The sequence below is a fragment of the Amblyomma mixtum genome, chromosome 2 (genome assembly GCF_055824585.1).
Source record: "Amblyomma mixtum isolate Tamu chromosome 2, ASM5582458v1, whole genome shotgun sequence".
In the NCBI taxonomy this organism is placed as follows: domain Eukaryota; kingdom Metazoa; phylum Arthropoda; class Arachnida; order Ixodida; family Ixodidae; genus Amblyomma; species Amblyomma mixtum.
The window spans coordinates 13,622,536-13,649,130 of NC_143013.1; the positions used below are offsets into that span (position 1 = coordinate 13,622,536).

General features: G+C 50.4%; 1 protein-coding gene across 5 annotated transcripts in view; it reads right to left on the bottom strand.

Annotated features, from left to right (window-relative positions):
* Nucleotides 1-343: 343 nt before the first annotated feature.
* Nucleotides 344-26,595, bottom strand: part of LOC149358474 (GATA-binding factor 2-like) — a 256,638-nt gene continuing 230,386 nt past the window's right edge. For all 5 annotated transcript variants that reach the window (XM_089570546.1, XM_089570545.1, XM_089570548.1 and 2 more), the window contains 2 exons: nucleotides 25,087-25,212; nucleotides 344-3,582 (listed from right to left, as the gene is read on the bottom strand). In XM_089570546.1, the coding sequence (XP_089426672.1) occupies nucleotides 3,208-3,582; nucleotides 25,087-25,212 (501 nt within the window). In that variant the 3' untranslated portion in view covers nucleotides 344-3,207. The remainder of the gene's footprint in view (nucleotides 3,583-25,086; nucleotides 25,213-26,595) is intronic.

The following is a 26,595-nucleotide window of genomic DNA, read 5'->3' on the forward strand; positions in this document are numbered from 1 at the left end:
TTCGTACGTTTCGAAATCTTACCAACATTATAATACAGCAGACTGTTGATAATCCGATCACACAAAGCCAGCCAAATATCTCCTCTCGTTTTGCGAACTTCAATCAAAGGGGAGCTTTTAAATACACTTGACGTCGGTGGGACTAAAACGTCAGTTCGAAAAAACCGGATGGTCGTATTAAGCGAGTTCGAAATAACGGGAGTCCACTTTACGCGGCAGGGCTTGGAATGGTGCCGCGTATGACCATGAGTCCCCGGCTGCTTGTTGTTGACGTAGGCTGCTGGGGGGAGGGGGGGGGGGGGGGGGTGCAATGGAACAAAGACAGGAGACAGAGATTGCATGTGTTGCTGCTTTTTTTTTTCATAGCACCTGTTGTTGTTTATTTCCAGTCATGAGGTGCAGGCGGAGCGCGATAACTCAAGTTCCGCCACGCTTCGACAGGTCGGCGACTTTATGGCGTCCGTTCTCATTGTGAAATATGTACACATCGTCTCTTTCTCTCTCACACACGCACACACTCGCATACACGAAAAAAAAAGAGAAACATCCTCGCAATTTCTTTTTCTTTTCACCCATTCGATGGTCTCTCGAACGACCACCGGCCACAGTGACCGCAAAAAGGACTTAAATAACTAACCTCTAAAGTCACTGAACTATAACAAATCTTTGAACACAGTATTGAAGGCGGACCGAAATGGCGTTTTCTTTAAATCTGCCTTTATATAGCCCTCCCTGTACTATCGCCGGCTTGAGGTTGTTTTGAAAAAGTCCTCAGGGGAGGCTGTCGGCACGTAAAGCAGCATTTTTATTACAACATTTGTTGCCTTTTCTTACTTTCAGTAAAACTAATGTCCAGGATAGGTCAAACTAGGGTAACTTGCTTTTACGAGAATGTCTGTTTCTGCAGCAGTTTTTCAGGCTTTCCATTCGTTAGATTGATGGTTAGTGACTTTTTCTTTTCACCTGCTTCAAGTCCGCGTTGGAGACCAGCGGAGAACTAAGGCCTTCTCTACACCATTTAATGATGCGTACGAGACGCTGCGAGTAAGCCCAGGGAGAGGTAATAATTTTGAACTGCACGTAAATTTTGTACCGCTGGATTGAAGTTTATTTAGAATATTTAAATAGTCTTTCCTATTTCCTGGCGAATTAAGACATCTAACGACCGTTACAAGGCATTCAATACGATTGTTTAAAATCGCTCTTAAATAGCTTCAACTGCTCATTAGTACCACTGCGCGCAATTGGGCGCGTGTTTCATAACATGGGCGAAAGCATTTTCAACGTAAGATCAGCAGCCCCATGGGACAACAGTGCCGCTTTAAAAGCACAAAATGAAAACAAGATTGCACTGGACAAACGCCACAATACCGACGCGTACGGTCGCGATTCTTGGAGAGATCAGCAAAAATTCACAGGTCTAGGGCTCAGTGTACCACAACCCTAACTTCCTTTCGCCTCAATTATGTTTTGTACGAATTAATAAGAAACAAGACTCGTTTAAGCGCGTTCACACCCGCGCTTAGACTAAACGAAGTACAAAGACAGAAAAGAAAAACGAACTAGTTTCTGGCGCCTTCCACAAGAGGGGAAAAAAAAAATATCGCTCGTGAGAACATATAACACAAAACGCTTCGACAATCTCTATTATAGAGTTCCCAGTGGCGGGACACTGACTGCGGTCCAAAAGTGGAGGCCAACGTGTGTGTTTGTGTGCTGCTGCTCGGGGCCCAAAGTGCCCGTGCATGTACGGGTGATCAGACTTGGGGCTGGTGATCACTACTGTGTGCGTGAGTGCGTACATGAGGGGTGCTCCCAGGACGGGCATGCCGCGCCGGGCGTGCTTGATGGATCCCAGTGGCGAACTGCAGCAGCAAGCTTACTTCCCATTCCTCTGTGCATGTGTGTTTAGACTCGCACGTCACGAAACTGCCGCCTCCTTGGCGAAGTCTTTCCACTGGCGTGGGAATACACCGCTTACAGAGGGCGCGCGATACGTGTGCACGGGCTTTAGTGCACGTAGGTCACACGATGCGTCCCGAACAAGTGCCGGTCGGTCTTCGCGGAGACGGTAAACGCGCTTAGGCGCGAGCACAAGGGGATGCGCACATTTGGACAGAAACGCCCTGTACGTTTTGAGGCAACAAATTTAACTTTTTTGTCGAGGTTATTATACAGCCTGAAAGCGTGGTTCCAATACTTATTCAGTGGTTTGAAACATGTGATTTGGTTCCAAAACATATTCAGTGGCTCGAAACGTGTGATTTGTGACTTACACGAGCACATGGCGGCTTGAATGTATTGCCTCCAGAACGTTTCACATCTCGAATGCATCACAGCTACGAGCATTAATATGGCCTTGTATGGAGGACCCAAAGCCAACTGAGCGTACCATTACACAAATTTGACAAAAATATATCTGCCCGCGACAAGAATTGGCTGATGTCATAATAGGTGCTCATATGTAATGGTGAATATTTTGCTGATAATGTTGTGCCTCTTTTTAAGAAGTCCTCAAGTAAGTAGTTACACAGCGCATGTGAAGGTGCCTCTCTGTGCCCACGCCAAACCACTCAGAACACAAAGAGCAGTAACAAAGATGAAGGTTGCTGACTGATCTTCCGTCAGAGGCGCGCAAAACCATGGGCACAGTAGCGCGCATAGAGCCAGCGCTTGCCTCTCGCTAGAAACCGGACACCGCGCACACACACTGCGCACTGAGCGCCCAAAGAACGCACTCCGGGCTGTAAACAAGCGGCGCAGTCCGTCGGCGGTGCCCGCCGCTGTTGTACGGGCGTGCACTGTCCGTGGGAACCCCTCGCGTTCGGTCTGTCCACCACTGTTGTCCACTCGCGAAACGTCACTCCACGCTGAGCTTGGGCGGCAGAAGGCACGCACGCGCACGCACATACACACACACGCGTATGTGCCGCAGCAGTACGTACTTTGTGATGAAAGATAGATTAGATTATATACTATAGCTCTTTATCTCTGTTTGTGTGTGTGTCATGATGTCCAGTCCTGCTCCGTGCGTCGTTCCGTCGTCTTCGTATATGTATGTACAGGTTGTCACGACGGGTCCCAAGAAGCGTTCACTTTCACAGTGTGTGTACGTGAGGGGATGAACTGTCACGGCGGACAGTTCTTGCACGTGGCGCCGGCGACGCTGCTGCTGCCTTCAGAGTCACGACACGATGGGTGACGCCGCTAGGCCATCGCGCCCACCATACTGTTGGAGGCTGCCAGGCCGAGGCCCGCGGTGGAAGGGCCCAGGCCCAGACTGGACAGGCCCGTGGCGGAGGTCATGTGCATGGGCGGCGAGGTGACGAAGGTGCCGCCCATGGAGATGGGCATGTTCATGTTGCCCTGGTGCATGTAGTGGTTCATGGTCATGGACATGGACGAGGCGAACTGGTGGCCCGCGGGCGAAAAGCTTGAGAAGCCCTTGTCCAGCGGTTTGATGCAGTCCGGCAGCGCCATGGCCAGACCTGCGGCACCGCCTTTCTTCTTCTTGCTCTTGGAGGACAGCTTGCGGTTCCGCGTCTGGATGCCCTCCTTCTTCATTGTCAGCGGCCGGTTCACCTGCGGAGACACGAGATTGTAAGCGCCACCACACCAGTACAGCCTTTGTCAAAAGTGAAGAGTCCAAGGGTTTCTGTGACCTCGCTGCAAGTCTGGTTAGTTATGCTTCACCAGCGTTTCAAATCCCTTGAAGGTAAAAGAAACCCTGGTCCTCCGAAACTGAGAACTTCTACATGTGATACAGGAGCACATCGACACGGCTTAGAACCCAAGCCCATGGGCCATATACTATCACAAAGCTGTCCGCGGCCAGCGACAACCACCCGCGGTGCTCGAAAGATGTGCACAGAAAAGCAACGTCGCCAAACGGCAGTAACCACTAGCATTGCTGTTACATTCCTTCTCGTTGCAATGCAAACGTTGCAGTGTAGCTTAGCGTCTCCAAAGTGAACGCATTCAAGTAAGGGGAGCGATCCGGAGGTAATCCCAGTGTCACGGACGATGCACCCATTAGGTTTCGCTTTGCGCAAACGATGCCGTGCCTTGAAAAAGCACGCAAAAATAAAATGGCTTGGCCCACCGGGCGTATACCGGCGTTAACACGCGAGGAAGCTGCAGTCGTCGTGTGCCTCCGGAAAGGCCGGGGGATGCGGCTAGGGAACGAATTCAAGGCCGCGCAAGGAAGCCAATTTACGATCGGGTCGTCGTCGTCATCGCTTCGCCCGCAGTAAGCAACTAGCGGGGAGCCGTATACACACACACACACCGAGGGCGGCGGACTCTGTGCGTACCCATGGGAACGGATGCCGCGAGAGCGCTGCGGCCACTGCGGTCGTGCCTGCCGCACTCGCGGTGTGGGACCAGTCCGCGCGGAGCAGCAGCGCAGCATGTGAGAACCCTGTCGCCGACGGACGGCAAAGACTCCCAAAGAGAAAACCTGCCTCCTTCTCTTTGGAGCGTAACGCGGAGCCACATTGTCTCTGCGTCGAGACTATTTTCACTTCACCCCAGCTAAGACGCAGCAATGCAGAGAGGCTGGACGAGAAGGGGAGGGGGGGGGGGGGGGGGGGGCGTCATCCGTGGCGCCAGAGCTGAATTTCAATGAGGGGCAGACCTTTCTGCCTAAGCCGCCGGCGGTGCTTTTTGGGTCTTTGTTACGCAGACCGATGATCCGCATGGCTAGCCTTGTACAAATTTGAGAATTTTTGTTTTCTCTTAGCGACCATTGTATGCGCTAGGGGAGTGGTCGTGCAGATGAGGCTTAGTAGTGGTTCTTAGTGAAAATTTTGGGCAGCGTTGTTGAAGAGAAGAGCAAGATGTTCCCGAGAAAAGACCACCCACAGATTTGTGCGCCCAAATTCTTGGAATTGCGAGTCGTGGCGGAGGACAGTAGCATAACAGAGCACATTTCTGAAAGCGAAATCATGAGATTTGGGTCACTATAAATTATTTCCTTTCGGCCCAACATGCGCTGGCTGATGAAGAAAGTTGGTAAGAGAAATGATTTCAAGAACGCAGCCCGCCAGATTCCGTCTTACGCACCGTGACGAAACCACCAAAAATTGCTCGATGAAGTCCTTAAAAAAAATTTAATTGTGTCTTTGTCCGCACTGCATTCCCAAGACGGGGTTGTACCAGGAGCGGGCATATGGTACCGCTGTCGACAACATTAATCAACAGAGATGTATAAGAAAAAGAAAATACAGAACGCAAAGTACATTCCAATAAAAAAAAATAGAAAATCAAGAAAAAAAACAACCGCAGGTAAGCATGTTGACGTTTACCATGGAATTACTTGTGACAGGAAACTCATATTAGCTGTCACCTTTAACGAAATTCTCTTGTTTGAGCTCAACAGTAGAACAACACGCAATTTTCTGAGCCAATTCCAAAAAGCCTTTATGCTCAACTCCAACTCAAATATAGTATCCAGTTCTGTTCTTTTGTGTGAGTATACGCGTGATTAACTGGGAGGCGTGAGTGAGTGAGTGTGATTTTTTTCTGTGTGTGTGAACAGAACAAAACATGAAGGAGCTAAGTGTTTACGAATACATCTGGAGCGGACTTGGCGCCGTTCCCGACCTTGAATTGTTTTCGTTTATCAACGACAGATGGCGCGCAGATTCAACATGCACGTTCCTATCAGGTGCACACTCGTTGCAATGGGTATGTCCACGATGTCGTCATCATCACGTTACACATATTAGTTCTCGCAAAAACAAATGGCTTGCGCCAATCTTTAGTCACTCATTTCGTAGACAGCATCATCACAGGATATTTTGCTTTTCTGCCCAACAGAATTAAAGTTTACCCTAGTCTCCCAGTCAGAGAGACTATGATCATCGGAGTAGGCCAAAGTCCAACAAACCAGTAAAGCAGCTAAGACTGAGCAGTAAAGATTTATTAGTCACCGCAGTACGGCCAGTGGTCCTGTGCTCTCCCCACATGTTCACGTCACGTTAACGCTGCACCATCTGTAGTACAGCCATTGGTAACCTGTTTCATTAAACTTGAATTAGAAACCCGTTTGCGGGAAGTCGTTCCCAGCCAGCACTTGTGCCCTACACTGTAAACATGAATACTCCTATATGGGAGTAAAAACGGAGTAATCTGTGCTCTAGCGCAAGAGGTGTGCGCTAGAGGAGTGTTTACTCACTTTCTACTCCCTTCCGTTTAGAGTGTATATGCCCCATCGGATGATCTACCGCAATTTCTGCTGCCTCCTCCCCAACCACCGCGAGTATACCCCAGCGAAACGATGCACCAAATCGCACGTCCCCGAAGCACGTAAGCGAGAAGGTGCTGTACGTCCTACATTTGTCCCCTTTCCACGGATGACTGCGAACCCCGTAAAGACCAAGAAATAAAAAAAGAAACATTCACGGCGCGGTTAATGGCTGCCGTCTGCGTCATCGCACCCTAGCCGCCTGCGTGGTTCCCGGAAAAGGTCGCGATTCCGGAGCGGGATGGAACGGTGGATGCGGGGCTCGAAGAGGCATTTTTTTCGCGGTCGCCACAGAGCAGCAACGCGACCGCTACCGTGCGGGCTTCTTTCACAAGGCTCGCCATTGTATCGCGTCTGGCGCCATCAGGCCGATGTTGCTGTTGTTGCTGGTCGCCGGACCAGCGGCGTAAGCTCGAAACGTGTATCGCATAAGCCTGTCGCTGTGTTGGCGCTCGATTACCGTGAGGCGTGCTAGTCGCAGCGCAGACAGGACAGTGTATAAGAGTGCTCGGATGGGGGGAGGGTGTAGAGGGCGCTGCGCACGCTTGCGCAAAGTGTATGTTTGTGTGTGTGCGTGAGAGGGGGGGGGGGGGGAGGTTCATGAGAAAATTCAGCAGCGGACATGCAAGGCCAACGCGCTATATGTGTATAACAAGAGCAGTTCTTGCGCGAACAACAACATCGCGCGCATTCTGATACCCCCCTGTACACCGTCCCCTTTCCACTCTGTCTCCTGCTTCGTACAGGTCGGGAAAAAACAATCGGAACTCTTGTTGTGTGAAACAGAAAGAAACCTTAGAGCTTATGTGTGTCAAAATGGTAGACAATGGCGGTCGCCTGTGCCGTGTTGCTAAAATACGCGGAGGCTCGGTGACCGTGATCGAATAGGTTTGTGTAGGGCGGTTTAGGAACGCCATCTGCTTCAGGAAGGTGAAACGAGCCTGTCGTCGTGGTTTTGGGTCAAGAGGAAGTTGTCTGCAACGTTTGCTTGAATCGACGCGGAGTTTTGGGTAGCATACTGCTCGGCAGGCGAAAGCGGTTGACGAAACCAGACCAGACGAAAGAACAGAGATAGTATGGGTGTAATTCTTGATCATAATGACGCTGCAGCCATGAATGAAGACTGTTAAAAGTTCATTTCTGCCTTAGTTATTTTGTCTAAAATTTGACGTCGAAGGCACGAACAGGAATTCGTTAATTGAATTCAATTCTGTCTGATATGTAGGCGCGACCAATAAATTTCTGATACGTTTGCATGCGAGGACTTCTCATACACTATGTGGTGGAAAGTAGACGGTTTACGAAACCAACAGCAGTTAGTGTCACTGATACTGTCATTCCTATCAAGATATCAGACCTTACAGTAACGACTAAAATAGAACGTCAAATCGCGCTCGTTAAATTCCGCGCTTGTTTCTCGCTGTCAAGCTCGAGTTAAACATGCTCTTGTGGGCCGCATTTTGTAACCACCGCTTCTCTCCCCATTCCATTTTCTTCTATTTTGCCATGGATCAGTCTCGGGTTTGATTAATGCACCGGAGAACAACACTGCCTTCTGGCTATTAGCTCTGTGACGTTACAGGCGGCAGCTGACAATGAAAGGGGGCAAAAGTGTCGGTTAGGAAATTAATAGTTAATTAGTTACCATATACGACCTCGGGTTAATGGTAAGCAAAGATGAGCCATCACTATACGTCCGAAACAGAGCGCGCTCGTAGAGAGCATAATAACGAAACCTGCTATGCACAATGTGACAGCTGCACTGCTCTATTTCTAGACCGCGTGCGGCGGCTTGAAATAGTTATCGACACGTTTTCTTTCTGTACCGCGCTATAGGCTGCAGAAACAGCAGCGCGCAGCAATGTCATTAGGCCACTGCGAGGTGTGAGCGGTCGTTTTCTGGGGCTGGCCCGAAAGAAGTTGCAAGGGGAGGTGTGCCTCTGCGCAAGGGAGGGCCCGGCTGAATACGCAGGGTGTTATTTTGCCGGAGTTAAAAAAGAAAGTAAAGTTTAAGGCGAAGCAAAAGCGAAGGCGACCGATTTCACCCTTACCGAAACGCCCATGCTTCGCGCAAAGCTGGCACCTATACACACTCGCTTCTAAGATGCTTCCAGCACGCTCCCACAGCGTGGGCCAAACACCCCTATGGATGTAATTATGTCCCTGCACGGTTTCTCACAGAGACACTTGCCTCAGCCATATTCGAAGCTAAAAACAAAACGGAAAATGTAGTCGCGCACCGAACGCGAGAATTTGGGTGTGGCTGAGCTATTTTAACTACGGGGCGAAAGTGCAAATGAGTAGATACCTCGGCACCATCGCCGCTCCCGGTGGAAGAAAAAAATATTTGAAAGTTTTAAGACGGAGCTAAATAATGAGAGAACGTATACAGTAGGCAACCTGAGCGGCGATGCGGTATTCTCTTAAGCGTTGTGTGGCGTGAGAAATCACGGCTGCTAATAGTGGGGAACGGCAGGGCCGACAGCTGGCATGCGAAGCACCCTGCTGCTCGAAGGGAGTTATTTGATCAACACGCTGACATGTTTGCCTTCATGTGCGCAGAGGCCGCCTGTTGCGGAGAGGGAGATAATGTCATGCTGAAGCAAATATTTTCTCGGTGGACTAATATGGGGTGTGTGTTTGTGACGCCTCCTTAAGCAGTGCTTCGCATAACTTAGATAGGGAATAAGATGAAAAGGAAATATTTCTATTGATGAATTTATGGAAGGATAATTCTCGCTGTTCTCAGGACTACATACGTGCATGCTGTTTACGTACAGCTCCTGTCAAAAGTATACATACAGCCTAAGGTCTTGTCCTCTGGCGACATCTATATCCGTTATCTTCTTTTCACCTAACATATGTACAGCACCCTCACCTCGCGCCACCGATGACATAGCAAACTCTACCGCAGAGCCCTAATAAGAATGGAAGCTTGGGCAAGTTGGTAACGGCTCACTTGCCACATAGGGCTAAAAGGACACGGACACCAGGAGACACACAGGACGGGCGCTGATAAAAACTTTCCCTTTAGTGCTCTCAACTTGGGTGGCCCGGGTCTGACTCCCTCCGACAAAGACATCCAAGCGAGAAATTTTACGCAGGAAAACCAGGCTGAAGCTCAGTGTTTCGAAGAAAATTGTCCCAAGAAATCCATAGCTAAAATAAGACCACCTCCCAACCACACCTTGCAAGAGTGGCCTATATAGATGCCCCTGACAATAACACCAATATTTGTTTAACACATTCTGAAGCCTCAGTGTAGATGCGCGTTTTTGAGCGCAGTGAGCATTTTTTAGTTTTTTGCACGAACAAGATCAGCGCAAGTGACGAAAACATGACCCCAGGATTTTCATTTTTTTGTTCCCTCGCACAACTAATCAAAAGCAGCAGTTTTTAGAGATCAACATGCACGCACACACAAAAAAAGGGGGAGGGGGGGTTGAAGGGGGCGTAGAAGGGCGGGAAAACCTTCTTGAAGGACAGTTCTGGGGCTTATCCGTAAAGAAGGGAGCAATTTGCAGATGACGCCTGGTTCCTTCTATTCTTCGTGCAGAGCGGGACGAAACGCTTCCTCCTCCGAAGAAAGCCAGGCGCCGTCTCCCCACTCCCCGCGACGAACAAGTTGTCAAACTGTGTGCTCGCAAGGCTGCGGCGGCCCTTTTCCGTCAATCGATCTAAGAAGGCCTTTCTACTTTAGAACACGACAGAAGAAACAGGGGAGGGGGGTTGGACAGCACGGCGGACGCAGTTCGACATCTTCTCCAGCCACCGGGGGCGGACAAAGCGAGAGTGCTCGGCAGCACAAGAAGCCGCAGCAGCTCCCTCTACAGTGTCGCCAACGGCAGACGAAGACGAGCGAGGGGACGGGCGTTACTGCAAGTTCTCCGCTCCACCGCCGCCGCGCGCTGCCCATCCGTTTTGACGGCTGGCGCCCGGCGCACTCACCACTTTCAGCCCGCGAAAAAAAGAGCAAAGAAACGGTTTGGCACCGGCCGCGGAAACGAGCTCTGTCCGCATGCTCCCATGCGTGTCCCTCTCGCCGAGGAGCTGTTAGTTGCTTTCCCCGTAACCCGGGTCTCATCGTCCCGACCAAGAGAAGGAGGCAGAGGGGCGACCCTTTTAAAACGCGCTCCGAGACGCACACACTGTCCCTCCAAGCCTCCTCGCCACCACCGCTGTTGGCTTCCAGCGACCACCACTCCGTCAGGGACACACAGACACAGGAGGAGACAGAGCTCTGGATGATGGCCTAAGGAGGAGGAAGAGTGAACAGCCGAGGGTCCGCAGCAGAGAAGACGTGCGTCCGTTTGCCGCCTGCCCGCATACACACACACACCGCTCTCGCGCTGCGAACGCCCATCAATAAACACAAACATCGGGGGCAAACTGGTTTCTCCGCAGGCTGCCGCCGCCACCGCTGCACACCGGCTGTGTCAGCCCCCTTCCGCCCACCACCGCCACTTTCGCTTGGCCTTTTCGCGAAGCCCTTGTCCGCGAGTGTCCCGCTGGGAAGCCACAAGGAGGGGGGAGACGGCAGGGAAACTACTGCGCGGGGAAGGAAGCACTACCGCTGCTTGCTTGCCCTATTCAGGACCTCCCCCCCCCCCCCGCCCCCCTCCCCCAAGGCAAATATTTGCAACCCTTTTGCGCGGAACCGTCGTGAAATAACGGCCAACCTCTTCAGGTTGTCTGGGCTGCCAGTCAGACCTCCTTGTCCCAACACGCGGTAAGCGGTTTGGCGTGAGCTGCGTTTGTTGTCGCAAATGCAGACTGCTGCCGCTGCTCGGCTGTTTCGCTCGGGTCGTCTTCTTCCTCGTCCCGGCGCATGCACACACACACGAGACGCGGCGGGTAGAAAGGGAGAAGGACGGGGTTTGTCCGGAGCGACAGGTCGCGTCCTTGGGTTCTCAGCGGTCGCCACTTTGCGGGCCCTTTTGTGGAGCGTCGCTCTTGAATGCCGAGTGGGCAGTTCTTGACGGTGGCACGAGACTAGACGGACACGCTGCTCCTATTGTGCGGCACGGGAATCTTCGCGGTTATGTACCGTGATTTAGTGCTTTGTAATGCGGGTTGAACGAGTTGTGAAGCACCCGGTGTATACTGCGAGCACAGAGCGAGTGTGATCAATATCGTTTAAGAAGATGACGCATCGTGATCGGCATGAACTGTATGCGTTTATGTGGACGCGTTCATAGCTAGGGGTGCACGAAAGAAGTGGCCGTTCTGAAGTCGCAGGAGTTGAGCCACCACTTCTGACCAAGCTTAACGTGGCTATGATTAGCGAGATTACTGGGGGAAGCTGTATGAATTCAAGTTCGCTTAGAAATTATCACAAATGTCGAAGTGCGGACGGCTAGGCGGATGATCAGTAAATCAAAGAATATATGCGGTTATGTACCCACAAACTGTGCGGTCAGCAAAATTGATGCCACAGCTTGTTTAGTTAGTCTTTTTAAACTAAACTGATATTAAGTTTCGCCTAAACTTAAAGACGCCGCAGTGTATCTTACTTCGAGACTAGTATGGTGCAGAATAAATGCACGTCATTCGACCATCTGTTTTCATTACGCAGTGAGCCTGATCTCAACAGACGTCCAGTTAGCTATATGCATGTGGCTGAATAAAATCTCGAGTCACGCCTCTGAAGTTACCAAGAAGAGAGCGAAAGCCATTCGTTTTCGTTCCTCTCGCAGTGCGCGGTTCCATTCAGTCGTCGGCAGCGTGCGGAGAGAGTTGAGAGTGACAGCAGGTTTCGCTCATCTCGGGGAGTAGCGCGCGACACGGCAGCCCGTTGGTTACGTCTCCAAGCTGCAGCGAAAACGGCTGTGCGCCAACGGGGGCGCGGCGCCGGGCGGCGGCGGCCCTTTATGCCCCGTGGAACTCGGTCGAGCCGCGGCTGCAACCCGAGAGCCCTGTCGCGACGGCGCCGACGCCGGGATCCGCGATTCGAGCACGCGGCACGACACCGTACACATCGTGAGGCCTCAGTGAATTGCGCGAAGGGGGAGGGGGGGGGGGGGGGGGGGGGGGGGGGTTCTGCATTGTAGAACTCACGGCACACTTTGTGCGACCAGCTTTCCGAACCGATAGTTATCACTGACAGGAGTAGCGGTGATAAGCTTAACGAACTTTTATGCATGGCCAATAACAAAGCCGCTTGTCAATGTGCCTGATAATCTCTCTAGACTCGTCGGATCGTTATCTTCCCAGCAACAACGTGACGTGAAGGTGTGAGAACTAAAGAACCTGCTGCTTATGTCTATGTTATGTTTTTTATGCATACCTCACTTAATGCCGCTTGGCCTCCCCCACTATGGATCAATATTCGATGATTCAGTATTCGAAATTTTCGAATAGCAAAAGTAATATCATCCTATTCGATCCCCTAAACGAATTAAATAGCACATGCTCAAAATTATTCGAAACTAATCTTAAGTTTTCGAGCAGTTTTAGAATAACTGGCCCGAAGTTGAAATCAAGCACGCTGTATAGTTTCCTTGGATGAACGTTTAGAAAAAATAGGGCGCGGCAAGGCAAATCATGTTTCCTCGATCGGTCTGCCAGGGATGGAGGTTTCAGCGCCGCGACGCGGTCCATAAAAGTCACACACACACACACACACACACACACACACACACACACACACACACACACACACACACACACACACACACACACACACACACATATATACAGGGTGTCCCAGCTAAATGTAACCAAGCTTTTAAAAAACACGGGGTGTCCTAGCCGTGTGAAACCAAATGAGGGTTGTTTAGAGTCGCGTGGCCTAGTCTGCAGTATTTTTTTCGTTCTTCAAGGTTGAACAATTAGTGAAGCATAATTAACTAACTTTTTAATTATTGACTTGAGGAACAAAGTGTCAATCGAAAAGTTGTAGATCGCTTTGAGAAACAGCTTACTGAGACATTTGCAGCAAAGTAATACTTATGTATAGTAGTTTTTTTACCGGCCTTTAACCATAACCCGCACAATAAGAAAAAGCTTCCACGTGACAACTGTGCCACTTCAACGTCCCAAGACGCGCCTTAAAGAATAAAATCCATTTTTTCTGAAGTCCTCTCCTCGATGAGACTTTGGGTGCACATCGGGGCAGAGAAGTGAGCGAGCAGCTGGTCACGTGACAACTTTCTTCTAAGGCCAATAAATGAAGCTACGTAAATCGTAACTTGACGGAAATAGCACTACTAGCGGTTTTTTGGGGTGATCTAAAACTTTTGCATTGACACTTTCTTCCTGAAGTGAATAATTAAAAAGTTAGCTAATTAAACTTAACTAATTAATTAACTTTGAAGAGCGAAAAAAATACTCAAGACTAGGCCACGCGACTATGAACAACTCTGGGTTGGTTTTACTGGACTAGGACACTTCGCATTTTTTAAAAGTTTGGTTACATTTAGCTGGGACACCCTGTATATATATATATATATATATATATATATGTGACAGAAGCCAACAGCCACAGAAACCAAGGGGCACAGGGGATTTTTTTTTAATGAATTTATTTATTTTGTGGTGTTGATCAATTTAGAATATTACTTAATATGTCATCGCTTAAAGCTAATTGATTAGAAAAGCAGAAGAAAAAACAACCACATGCCGCCGGTGGGATCCATATATATATATATATATAAAGCAAACAAGGAAGGGGAATGAGGGGCTCGTTGTAAATATGACAGAAGCCAACAGCCACAGAAACCAAGGGGCACAGGGGATTTTTTTTTTAAATTAATTTATTTATTTTGTGGATCCCACCGGCGGCATGTGGTTGTTTTTTCTTCTGCTTTTCTAATCAATTAGCTTTAAGCGATGACATATTAAGTAATATTCTAAATTGATCAACACCACAAAATAAATAAATTAATTAAAAAAAAATCCCCTGTGCCCCTTGGTTTCTGTGGCTGTTGGCTTCTGTCATTAATATCCCACCTCATAGGGATAGCCTATTATTCACGGTTATCGCGCCTGTTATTCACTGAGATGTGGCTTTTAGTTTGTTTGCTCTCATCAGTAGCTAAAGGCGATTTTTCTGTGCATAGAGTTAAAAATGCCTCATTGTCAGGCACGTAGCCCGAATTTTTTTTTCTGGAGGGGCAATGTATGCGCTTCGGCTCTCTTCTGTCTCATTATTTGGGAGTGCGCACAATCCCCAGGCAGGGCGAATAAAATAGATGGTACAGACGCCTGGGAGACCTTACTCCGTAGCCCGGACCCTGAGTACCAGCTCCTCGCCGTCCGACTGGCTGAAGAGGCCGCCGGGATTCAAGAAATCCAGGCCAGCATCTGACGCGGCCACCCTGTCCAGCCCTATCCCTCCTGGCCCTCATCCCTCGACTGAGAGGGCAGGATGCGATCGACTTCTTCTATTGGACAATAAAGTCTTTCACTCACTCTGGAAGGAGCCAAAGATAACAGATAACATTTCGTATCGCGCTCGCGGGGTGGCGAAGTTTAGTTTATTGCGGCTTAACGTCCCGAAGCAACTCAGGCTATGAGGGACGCCGTAGTGAAGGACTCTGGAAATTTCGACCACCTGGGGTTCTTTAACGTGCACTGACATCGCACAGTACACGGGCCTCTAGAATTTTGCCTCCATCCAGGGGTAGGGAAGTGTCAGGTACGCTTTGTAAAATATTCGTTTTGTAGGAATATTCGCGCAGGTAGCGAATATTACGGCGAAAATTCGATTTGTATTCGATTCCGTTCAAAGCCACATTTCTTGTATTCGATTCTGTAGTAAAGCTACAATTTTAGTTCACGCAGGTTTGAAAAGTACTGTTCGCACAACGATAACAAAAAAAAAAAATTACCGGGGCGTGTGTGTGCGAGGCATTGCATTTGAACGAGGCTGTATTATATGCGCTTAATTCGCACTTTTTCATCACTCTTGTTTGGGCAGCAGGATGTCCAGTCTTCCTTCGAGGCTTTTTCGTACTCGACACTGCGCAGTTCCGTCCCTAGCCGAGTGTTGCCGAATTCCTGCGATGCAATTCGAGAAGACCCGAAGCAACCTTCCACCGGATTTCTATCCCGTCCAAGCTCCCACAGAGCTGACGGGTATGGCGGCGAGATATACTCTCTCTCTCGCTGGCGCAAGGAAAGGACAGCTTGAGGTCGCGGACCAAACAGCTTAGGTAACGTCAGCAGCAAGCAGCAGGTCAGAAGCCGCAGCATCCCAGCTGGGGGAAGCGAGGGCCTCACGCTGTACCTGCCGCCGCTCATTTTTCCAGCCGCCGCGGCTGTTTCTCGAAAGGGCCGAGCGCGCGCACTTATTGAGCCACCTTTCAACGAATCGGACGAAGAAAGAATAGAACGAAAGCACGGAACCAAGGAAGAGAATAAAAAGAAAGGAGCTAGAAAGAGAAATGGTAAGAGTGGAAGGCGACAACAACGGGGAGACTGGCGCGAGAGGCGTATAAAGAGAATCGCTCGCGGCCCCTCTGACAGTCGGCCCGAAGAAGAGAGGGAGCGAGCGCTGGCAACGTCGCCGCCATTGCTGAATGGCGCAGATGGCGTCCGATAAAAAGGTCCGATAAAGGTGCTCGATAAGGTGCCCGATAGAGTGAGAGAGAGAAAGAGCTCCCGTCCGCCGCGCCAGCCAACGGGAAGGGACGTACCGAGATCGCAATCTCGCTCCGCGCCGCGGCTCCGCGCGGCCAAACAAAGGCGGGCGCCGTGCACTTACTGCATGCGCCGGCTCACCGCCGCCACCACTGCGGCAACAGCACACACACACCAACCGCATAGCAGCGGCAGCTCGTGCCAGTGCCAAATTCGAAAGCTGCTGCTCCTGCTGGCGTTTCTCGCGTCGCCGGCTGACAGCTCCACGTCCTCCACCTCTTCCACATCCTCCTCAGCAAAGCTGCTGTTGCGCTGTTCGCGCGAAGTGCTAAAACGCACTTCGCGACGTCTTCTTCTTGGCTGCTCTTGTTGTATTTGGGCCTCGCAAGAACTCTTGGGCAACGGGGCCTGCTCCCTCGACGGGTCCGCAGCGCAAACCTTAGCACTTTGTGTTCACCTGTCCGCTAGGTTGCTCAGGTGGAGGCGCACCAGGCGCCAGCGCTTGGGAACGCTACTGTATATTCGTGGCTGCCAGTCGAAGGAAAACAGCAGCCTGGTCCAAATTATACGCACGCGCGTCAATCGCGCGCCCTTGAGCCTGAGTGATGCTTGGCCGCCTTACGTTGACTCAAGAGAACGTGTACAGCGTGCCCAAACGGAGCTTTTGATGGCCTAGCACTTCTCCTTGACAGCGGCCCTGTATACCGTGGGCGGTGCAAAATTTGTAGCCCTACAGACGAGTCGCGAACCTTTGTCAAAGGTGCACGGCTTCAGCGTCGTTGTAGTCGCGACATGTTTTCGAAAACAGCTAGCTGTCCTCCTATAGGTTCGTTTGTCGTGAAATTGAGCTGACATAGGGTTTTCAGATGGGTTGTCCACTCCCGAGTTTCCTTGCAGTCCCGTCAAAGTAAGTTCAGCTGACCGTTTGGCCAGTATATACCAGCGTATAGCGCAATCGAAGCCTGACTCCGTGTGAGTACGTATACGAATGCAGATGGCCGACTGCACACCCATCGGACGACCGTAAAAGAAAAACCTCGCGAGACTACAGCGTGGCGCCCGCTTGACGCCAGCGGCAGTGAAGTACACGCAGGCACGCTCAGCGAAGCAGCACCTTCAGGCTATGTTTCGTGGAACGATCGCAGCGAGGGAAAGGGAGAGAGAGAGAGAGAGAGAGAGAGAGGAAGTGAACGGCCGGTTCGAAATCCGCGCCGCGCGAGCGAGCTCCGGGAGCTCGGCGGGCAATGAGGCTTGCATCCCCAAAACTAATTGCGAGTCCGGCGCCTCGGCGGCCCAGACTGAACGCGGAGTTCGACTGGCTCTTGCTTCCCCCCCTCCTACCGTTTCCTAACCCTCCACTTCTAGTCACACACAGAGCGGAGCCTCGCTAACCTTCGGCTCGCTGCAGCAGTAGTCGTCGTTTCGGCCGGGAGCTTTTGGGACGCAGTAAAAGCCGTAGCCTCGGATTACATCCGAGACGTATAGCGCCCGGCACGGAGAGCTGGCTCGGCTCCTTGGTCCAGCGGGTCCGGCCGCCGGCTCTGCAGTTAAGCTGCCGGCACATGTCGGGGACGTCTTTGATTGCTGTCCGGTCGTCTGACCTCCTGTTTTTGGTCCTTTGTCGAGGGGGATTTGGGAGGGCTCAAGTGGGCCAGAGTGGCTTTCTCTGCTGCGACTGGGAGGTGAAGGCGAGCAGCGCGCGCTTTCGCTGCTTTGGCGAGGCTGAACGCGACGACGACGTCAGAGGCGGCGCGTTGCTTACGTACTAGGAGGCCTATATGGCTGGGACGAACGGGACTGGCCTCTGGATTACCCGTGTACCGAACGCCACTTCGCGGATAACGGACTGCGCTGCCCGCGGTGGGTACTGTACGAGTGTTTCACAAAACGTACGCTCGCAGTTAAAAGGACGGGAACACATTTTCCTCTCTTTTTTATTAGTGTGTTTTTTTTGCCCAGTATTGCGAAATTTATTACGCGACCTCTTCGCTGAAGCAAAGCTAAGCTATCCTGCAGGCACTTTCAAAGTACAGAAGGGTAGCGGATCGGGCTAGTTGGTGCAGATTTGACATTTTCAGAAGCGCTAAAACAGCAAGGACGCAGAGGGAACAGACAGGGACGAGCGCTACTTCCAACTGTTTATTTCGTAAAACCGCAAGTGCTTTAAACAGTTCTCGAACGCTTTTCAAAGTACGTTATACAATACAGTACCTGTGCAGTCTAATAAAAAAAGACATAAGACTGTCTGCAATACGAACTATAATAAGGTGAGGCCAAATTAAAAAAATAAATATCGAGTTCATTCGTGTTCTGAATCATACTCGGACGACTTTCTCTCAAGATCACAGTCTACAACTGATCTACACTGTGTTCAATAAAATCAAGAGTCACTGTTCCATTTCGGTCACTCTAAGAATTTGCTTTCAGTGCAACCGTTCAGCACATTTAACACACTTTCAGAGCCCGTCTCGAAATGAATAGCGTATGCCGATCTCTTTGCATTCCACAAAGCAACTTTAGCCATTTGCCTAAAAGCTTAGGAGCCGCTTCCGTTGTACGGCGTTTTCCGAGTGACCTACACAGCCTCGTCCCGTAACGCTAACAGATTTGTTGTCTTTGATGTTTTTTCCCCTCAACCCATTTACAGCGCCGTTCACACGGTGCCCCACGCGGCACTCAGTGCAGCAAACTCAAAAGCGAAGCCCCGGCGCCGCGCGGTCGCCCATGGGCCCCGGCAGAGGAAGAAACGACAGAAGCAGCGCGGGCCGTTCGCGGAAAAACAGGCGAAACGGCGAACGAACGAACAGTGGAACCAACTCGCTCTCACTCGTCAACCGCGCGCTTGGTGCGACTTGTCTTCCGAGATAAAATAAAAAGGGCGCGCGCACAGACGGGAGACAAGGCCGGCCGGACGGACCCCTGTGCGCGTCTGTGCATTCTGCCGGCGGCGGCGGCGACTGCTCTGTGCAGAGAGTCCCGCAGTTCGCTCTTCCTTCGGGGAGGCCCCCAAGGAGGGCCGGTCGGGTTTCGGGAGAGCCCTGTCCCGCGCGCGCGGTCCTCGGTGGGGCTCTGGCTTGGGTTACGGACGGCGCCAGGTCGTGGCGGCGACGGCGCGACGCCGGCGCGCGCGCGTGGGTCCTGCCAGCCGGCGACATCCAATGAACCTTCCACGCCGCTGTGGCGGCGCGGAGCCCACATCCGCTGAGCGCGGCGCCCGCGGGTCTGACACGACCCCGTCTGCATTGCCGCCGCCGCCCCTTGTGCTGTTAACTGTACCGCGCTCTTCGCGAGCCTAGCCTCCGAGGCCTCCCCCGTTCTCCGCTGTACCCTTCTGCTGTAGCCGCAGTGCTCCTGCATGGCGGAGGCGGGGCGATGACCAGGCCACCAATTTTGTCCTCTCTTCTTTTTTTGCTGTTTATCGCCTTTTCTACTTTGTGTGAGCTTTTTTTTTTCTTGCTCGTGTGCGCGCGTAATGTGTGTTATGAATCTTGGTACATTGAAGAAGCAGTCGCATCGCCATCGACACTGAGGCGTGTGTGTATGCGTAGAAAAAGACATTACACCGAACGAAGGGAGAGTAAGCGATAGCTGAAGAGGGGAAAAAAAAATGGCTCGACTCTCTCATGTGCACATCAGAAAGAATAAAGGGTGGATTCATGCGGTGAATGTTCACACGCTTTCTTTTTTCTTTCCTGAGGAGTCAATCACGCGTGCAGTGATTTTTGAGGCTAAAGAGTCCCCAGTATCACAGAGAAGGCTGTTTCATGCGCGGACTACGGGCAGCGAAATCTTCGATCTTGCTGACGGAAATAATATAGGGGTTATTATTATATGGGTCACGCGGCAAAGCAAGAATTGTAATTATACGAAAAAAATTAAGAAACCACAGGTGGTCGATTCTCGCAAATTCCATCATTTAATATTACCCACCCTGTTTCCGTGCTCCGTTTGATTGATGTGTTTCAGTTTCTTTTCTACACATACGGGTTCACAGTTTCTGTGGTCACGCTGTGCAGATGAGGGTTCTTCTTTCAAGAATGCTTTAAAATCAAGCCCCCCCCCCCCCCCCCCCTGCCCCCAACGAGAAATTTGACATCGCAGAACCATTCTGAAACCGTACTTTTTTATATATGAAACAGTCTAAGAAAAATATGGTCCAAATGGGGCCAGCCCCTTTAGAGTGACCCATAAATGAACCCCTGATTTGTATGCGCTAAGTTTATACAAAGCTCAGTACTGACTTTAGCTAGGTTAAATGGTTACATTATAAACAGATTAGAGCTGTCAATTCCAGTACTGCCAGCGCCCTGCTTTCATCGAGAATGCTTGATACCACAACACGCATGCGCATATCGGGCATAACGGAAGCTGCAACGGAGGCTGTTCGCTGCAGTATAGCGGCGTGATATAAAACCTTCAATCGTGCGTTTTAAAGGTGTTTGTTTTCCATTAAATTTGCTTTTCATGGGTTATTTCCTCCTAATTGTTTATTGCGCATGCGAATTTGCGAGACACAACACTGGTCAGGAATTTTTCACCGCACAAAACCAGTGTTTGCTACCGGAACTGCAACATTATAGCATAAATGTATTTAAAATTTTGTATCTATTTCTGATTGCATACCTGTGAAAAAGTTCCGTAGTGCTATACTTATCAGCAGTTACAGAATCCTTTTTTTCTACGTGTATACTACCTTGCGCCATTGTGTATTTAGCCGAACAGAGGGGGGAGGGGGCTTCAAAACGTGTTTGCTACAGGCTCTAGATATGTCTCAGCATAATGTATGATGTAACGGTCAAACAAGCACATTATTATTGCCCAGTCCTAGCTTAACACTGCAACCACTGAGAGCATTACTCGCGGCAGGCAATGCTGCACGGTGCAGAAACCCGGCAGTGGTATCGGTGCACCAATGACGTCACTTCGCCGCTCCGATTTCTCGGACAAATCGCAGCCTCCGGGCGACGCCACCGACGGTGCGCTTTCCGGCTACGCACGCGGCCCGTGCGGCTAAGCGCGCGTGCGTGCGGTTGCCACAGATCGACCTTTTCCCTTGCCGCGTCGCCCTCCGCCTCTCGGCTGCTTCGATCGGCCTTATCTCTGCCGCCGGAACTCGACGCGCGCGCTATCGACCGGTCCCCCATCCGCCCGCCGCTGTCTCGGCATGCTGCGGCAGCCGCTTCGAACCGCCCGACAACGCAACCCGGGCAGAACTGCCACCAACAAGCGGGCTTATGGTATAATACATGGCGCTGCGGCTCCCCCGTATACTGGACGCCTGCTCGACACGACGCTCTTCTTATTCTTCTCTGGCTCGATAAGTGCTCGTCCCTGCGTGCCTAATTACCTCAATGACTGGCACCTTTTGTTTGGTAGACGCGTCCGTTTTGAATTATCTCAAAACCACGCTTTTTCATCTCGGTACTTGCTGGTACTGGTTTCCCGCTTTAAATCAGTTTAGGTTGATGGCACAAGTGCGGCTGTTTGTGGAGTGGGACGTGGTTTCGCGATATGCTTTCCTTGTTTTTACTCTTTGCGGTCGCCGGCAGAGTCCCTGAATCGGGTTGTAAACAGCCGGAAACACGAGTGCTTGGCACATCTGATTGAACGCGTGGTATATAAACTAGACAGTGCAGGTTGCAGTGTGTCTCGCTTCTGATATCGGTCAGTCTCGGCGTCTATTCATTTCGACTAATGCGGCCTCGCTTTTTCTTTTCTTTTTTTTTTTACCTTGTCTCGCGTGCCTAGCAACAAACTGCAAGTCGGTATCTAGCAGGCAGCAACGAGTTTGGTAACTACGAAAAAAAAAAAAGCAGGTAAGATTGGTTTATATTGATTTAACGTTCGAAAGCGACCCAGACTACGAGGGAGCCGTAGTGAAGGGCTCCGGAAATTTCGCCCACTCGGGGTTCTTTAACGTGCACTGACATCGCACAGTACACGGGCCTCTAGATTTTCGCCTCCATCGAAAAGCGACCGCCGCGGCCGGAATCGAACCCGCATCGTTCGGGTCAATGCCGAGAGCCATAACCGCTGAGCCACTGCGGCGGCAAAAGTAAGAGGCCGCTAGTTTAGAACAGAAATGGCCTTCCATGAGTCCTGAAGTATCAGCGGCGCTAAACTGGCTTTTATCTTTGAACTGGCTTAGAGCGTATGTAGCCCGAAAGCCGCGGAAATAAAGATGCTACACGCACACTCTGCACTTTCCCACTGAAAACAGATGCTGCACTTCGGCAGAGTTCACTGAATGCCTGACTTGGCCGATTATATCGTACTATATTATATCCCATTACATTACATTACATTACATTACATTATAGAACTCGGAGTCACTGATCGCACCATGGGTAAAGTTGGCGGAAATTTTGAACCTTCTCATATTTCTTCAGCAGAGCTCAAATCGCCCGCGGTTGACGCCGGCTCAATATCAGGCGGCATGCGGCGAAAGCGACTATCACGAATACAGAACGCTGAATGTATCTTCATGGGACGCTCTTGCGCTGCTTCTTAATTTTACACATTTTAAATTTAAAACAACCTCACAAAAAACTACCTTGATCAAGAGGCATGGCGAAAAGCCCCGAAATGGGCTTTAAGCCTCCACCAATCCATGCACCCCTCAACATTTCATCGGCGTGTCGCTCTTGTCTTTTTGCGCCGCATCTGTAAGACTTTTCTTTTCTTCTTCAACCCGGTCAACAAGTCAGACTGACAGCTGTCGCACGCATCGTTCACTGGTCGCGGAAAACAATGATGAATAAAAAAAAAACACGCAGCGCATGGAACTAGTTTGTCGCCGTCGTCATCCTCTCTGCAGTCATGCGACAAACCGGTGGCAAGTGCTGTCGCGCCAGGGGTTCTCGAGATCCAACACCCTCCCCCACGTACCCGTGCTTTTCAACCCCGGGGATATTGCTACTTCCCCATCCGAGCAGGGTGTACTACACCGTCGTAGCTTTCTCCGCCTCCTCCTCCTCGTCCTGATGGATGACGCTTAAAGCGTCGCTTAACGGTCGGCCGCTGCGTCTAATGGACCATGGAAGCGAGCACCCGCACTTCGCGTTCGCGCGTGATCGCGCCTTTCCGTCGGTGGAACCCCGACGCGGAATCCCCACGCTGCGCTTCCAACACTAATGCTCGCTCTTCCATCGATCTACATCCGCTTGTTTACAAAAAGTGACACGGAACACTTAATACTACTCCAGGAAGCGGAGTCCCAAGTCTTTTAACAATCGCCCGCCACATAATCTCTGTTATTCTCGCAAAATCACTCGCGCTTCGCTGTAACTGCTTTGACTTGGGAGATAAACGTTGTGTCTGTACCGTATTTAGCGCCTTATACATGCATTTAGTTAACCAATTATGGCTGCTTTGGGTATACTGAGATTATATGCGACTTTCACGTAAAGGAAACAAAAAAGCGACCATGCATGCAACTGTGTGCAGTTCTTCGGGACGCACTCATCGTCGAGGCCTCTTCAAATTGTTAATGCTACACCCAGAACAAACTGAAGTTGGCCGCGCTCTAATCACAAAAAAGACCGCTCTCGCCGAGAAGGGAGCTTTTAGGGGTGTGCGAATATCAAATTTTTCGAATACGAATCGAATACGAATACTTGGTTCCGAATATCGAATCGAATATCGAATAATCAAGGACAGACGCATTTAACCACTACAAAACATTATTTGAGCACCCAAGAACATCACAGTTCAACTAACACTGATGAAATGAACACAAAAGGTTTGTGTGGCTTCACAAAAAGTATCAAAGTCTCGAGCATTATTATGAGAAGAGTGGCAATATCAGAGAAGATGGCTAGTACACAGCATTGATTAAGGCTAGCTCGCCATAAGCACAGAAGCGCGTTGCTGGGATGAACATAATAGGTTGTCGTGAAGGAAAACCGGCTGCTCCACATGATCAGGCAGAAGTAGTTCCCTTCTAGCTGAAACGACTTCTCCAGCCAAAGAAAATGCCCTCTCACTTGGCACTGAACTGGCACATATTGCGAGGTATTTCGTGCACAGCTCTGACTATACCAGCTTCTCAGGTATAGCCACAAAGAAGCTCACCAGCGCAGTCAGCTACTGCATGACCCAACTTTACGTATTGCTCTGGGCGCCGCCAAGTTGCTGTGTCTCTGTCGATAGGACTTGCGAACCGAAATGAACGCCGGTGCTCGCAATATAATATTCGGCTAGATACGAATATTCGCGTCGGGTCGAATATTCGAAACAACACGAATACTTGGATTTCGAATCGAATACGAATACTAAAAATATAATATTCGAATTATATTCGAAAATTTCGAATATTCGCACACCCCTAGGAGCTTTTATCGGCAAGAAATAACAAAAAAAAAACGAAATACAGGTGGCGCCACTGCCGGAAAATTTCGCAAGTAAAATGCGTGGGTCGACAAAGATTTCAGACTCGGATCTCGGAGGCTACACTATGCGCTATTCACTTCAAAATGGTGAAAACCCGTCCTTTTTGGTTTCCAATCGACTGGCGAGAAGATTCTTAAATCGAATTTTTTCAGTGATAAATGAGTCTTTTGCTACCGTACACATGAAAGCACAGCCAGAATGAACCGGATAATCAATTTTTTACTTAGAACAATAAATTGAGGGAGTTGTGACTCATTACGGTGCGCTTCCTAAGCGAGTCTTTTCTGCAGGCATTCTAGGTGTGATGGTAGAGCTCGCGTTCTATTCTGGATAGTATGCAAGCTGCCAGCCCGTAACACGGGTAACCTAATAATGACGTGGCTAAATGCAACATGCGCAACCGAGCAAATGAGGCGTTGTTGCGTAAAGAAAGACTTAAAGGAACATTCGCGGCGACAGCAGGTTGTTTGCATTCCTTGATTTAAGCAAGGTTAGTCGTGCGTGTTTCTGTTGCTTGCTTATATAGTTAGCTATGCTTGGTTGGTTACGCAAGCAAAATTACGCCGAATAACGAACGTAAGCCGCCCTACTCCACGCACCACGCATTGTATGCAAATCTGCACCGGCGACCTTTTCGTTTTCCTCGCGGATCAGCAAGCCGTCTTTACGAAAATGCGTCAGCGACCGGGCGGATGTTGTTGAAGCGTGTAGTTGTTGCTTGCTGAATCGTGTTCGCATTTTGTAAGCACAGCCACGACCACTGCACTGCAGCAAAACAGCGATTTTTCGCGGCGGTTGCAAAGTGTATGTGAAACATCGCAGGCAATTACGGAGGCGAAGCTGTTAAGAGCCCAGTATACACTCACGTTGTGCAACTTGAAGTAGAGACCGCAGGCGTTGCAGACGGGTTCGCCGTTCTGGTTGCGCCTCCAGAGGGTCGTCGTGGTCGTCTTGCAGTTGGCACAGCTCGTTCCGGCGCGCCTCGCCGCAGACTGCGGGAAACGAAAGACGGCGCTATCAGCTACGCTCTAAACACGAATGTGCTTATAAGGGCGTAACAAGGGAGTAAGATTACTACCTTACTCTCTCCCCTTCTCACTTACTCTCTTACTCCCTTTTAACTCCTTTCTGCTTATAGGGCAGATACAATTTTCCAAGTGTAAATCCTTAATTAGACACAGGGAAGGGCGAGGTGCTTTCATGATGTGCAGTTACGTAATTTGTGCAACAAACAACGAGGTAATAAGTTTGCGTCTTAGGGCGTATTAACACAGGCGAGTCCGGGAAGTCGAATGTTCGTTTCGGTCGAAAAGTGACAGTCGCGGGGCAGTCGCACAGTGCTCGATTTTTCAGCCCTCAGACTCGAGTTGCGTGCGGTGCCGTTAAAACCATTCAGCGGCTCCTCAGGATATGACGCGGTTGATGTTCTACGCACGGACTTTCGATTGCCGAGGCCCACCTTAGACCCGGTAATTTTCGCTCCGAAAGAGCCCCTAAGGGACCAATCACTCGCTAGTCACGCTGGCTCGTGTGAAAATCCGAACTGTCCAACTGCTCCTCAGTCCCGAGTCACAGCCAGTTGCGCGACCTTCGAGACTCGAAAGTTAACCCGGATTACAAAGCGTGTACACAACTTTATGGTGTAGTTTCATAGCTTAATGCCTACAGAGGTGCATTCACATTGGCCAATCGAGCAGGTCAGGCGTGCGGCAGCGACTCGCGTCCAAGAAGCAGCTGTGCAGTGCATATATCCGCGTTTACACGAATGCGACAGAGGTAGACTCCAGCCCAATTTTTTGAGGGTAAGTGCAAAAATGTCGAGGGATAGAGTAGACGACGAGTCACCCCTTTCCTTCTCAAAACCTGCTCTTTCCCTCAAAAAAGTTGATTGGAGTCGACTTCTGTCGTATTCTTGTAAACGCGACTTATGTTCGCACTAGCAAACGCGACCTGCCAGCCACTAGACTGAAGGATCTTGTTCGAAGCGAAAATGATCGGCACTGACGTTGCCGGCAGAGCGAATACGGATAAGAATATATTCGCCGCCTCGCTTCCGAAATGCAAAACTCATTGGTTCAGCAGGTTCAAAGCTGCTACACAACTGTCGCTTTTCGACCACATCGGTCGCGCGGCGCTGCGATTCGCCATGCACTGTGAATGCGCCATCAGGGTCGCCGCGGCCTGTCGCAATCGCTGCGCCACGAAAAACTAGTCCCCAAAATTTTTCTAATCTATCTATACTAGATTAATGACAAGCACGGATGGTCACACGTACAAACCAACAACTAATGATCAAGGCGGGCAGTAAGCACTGCATTAATAAATCAGCGCAACGCTCACTGAATGTTCCGTATACGGAACAGTATAAGGTGGAT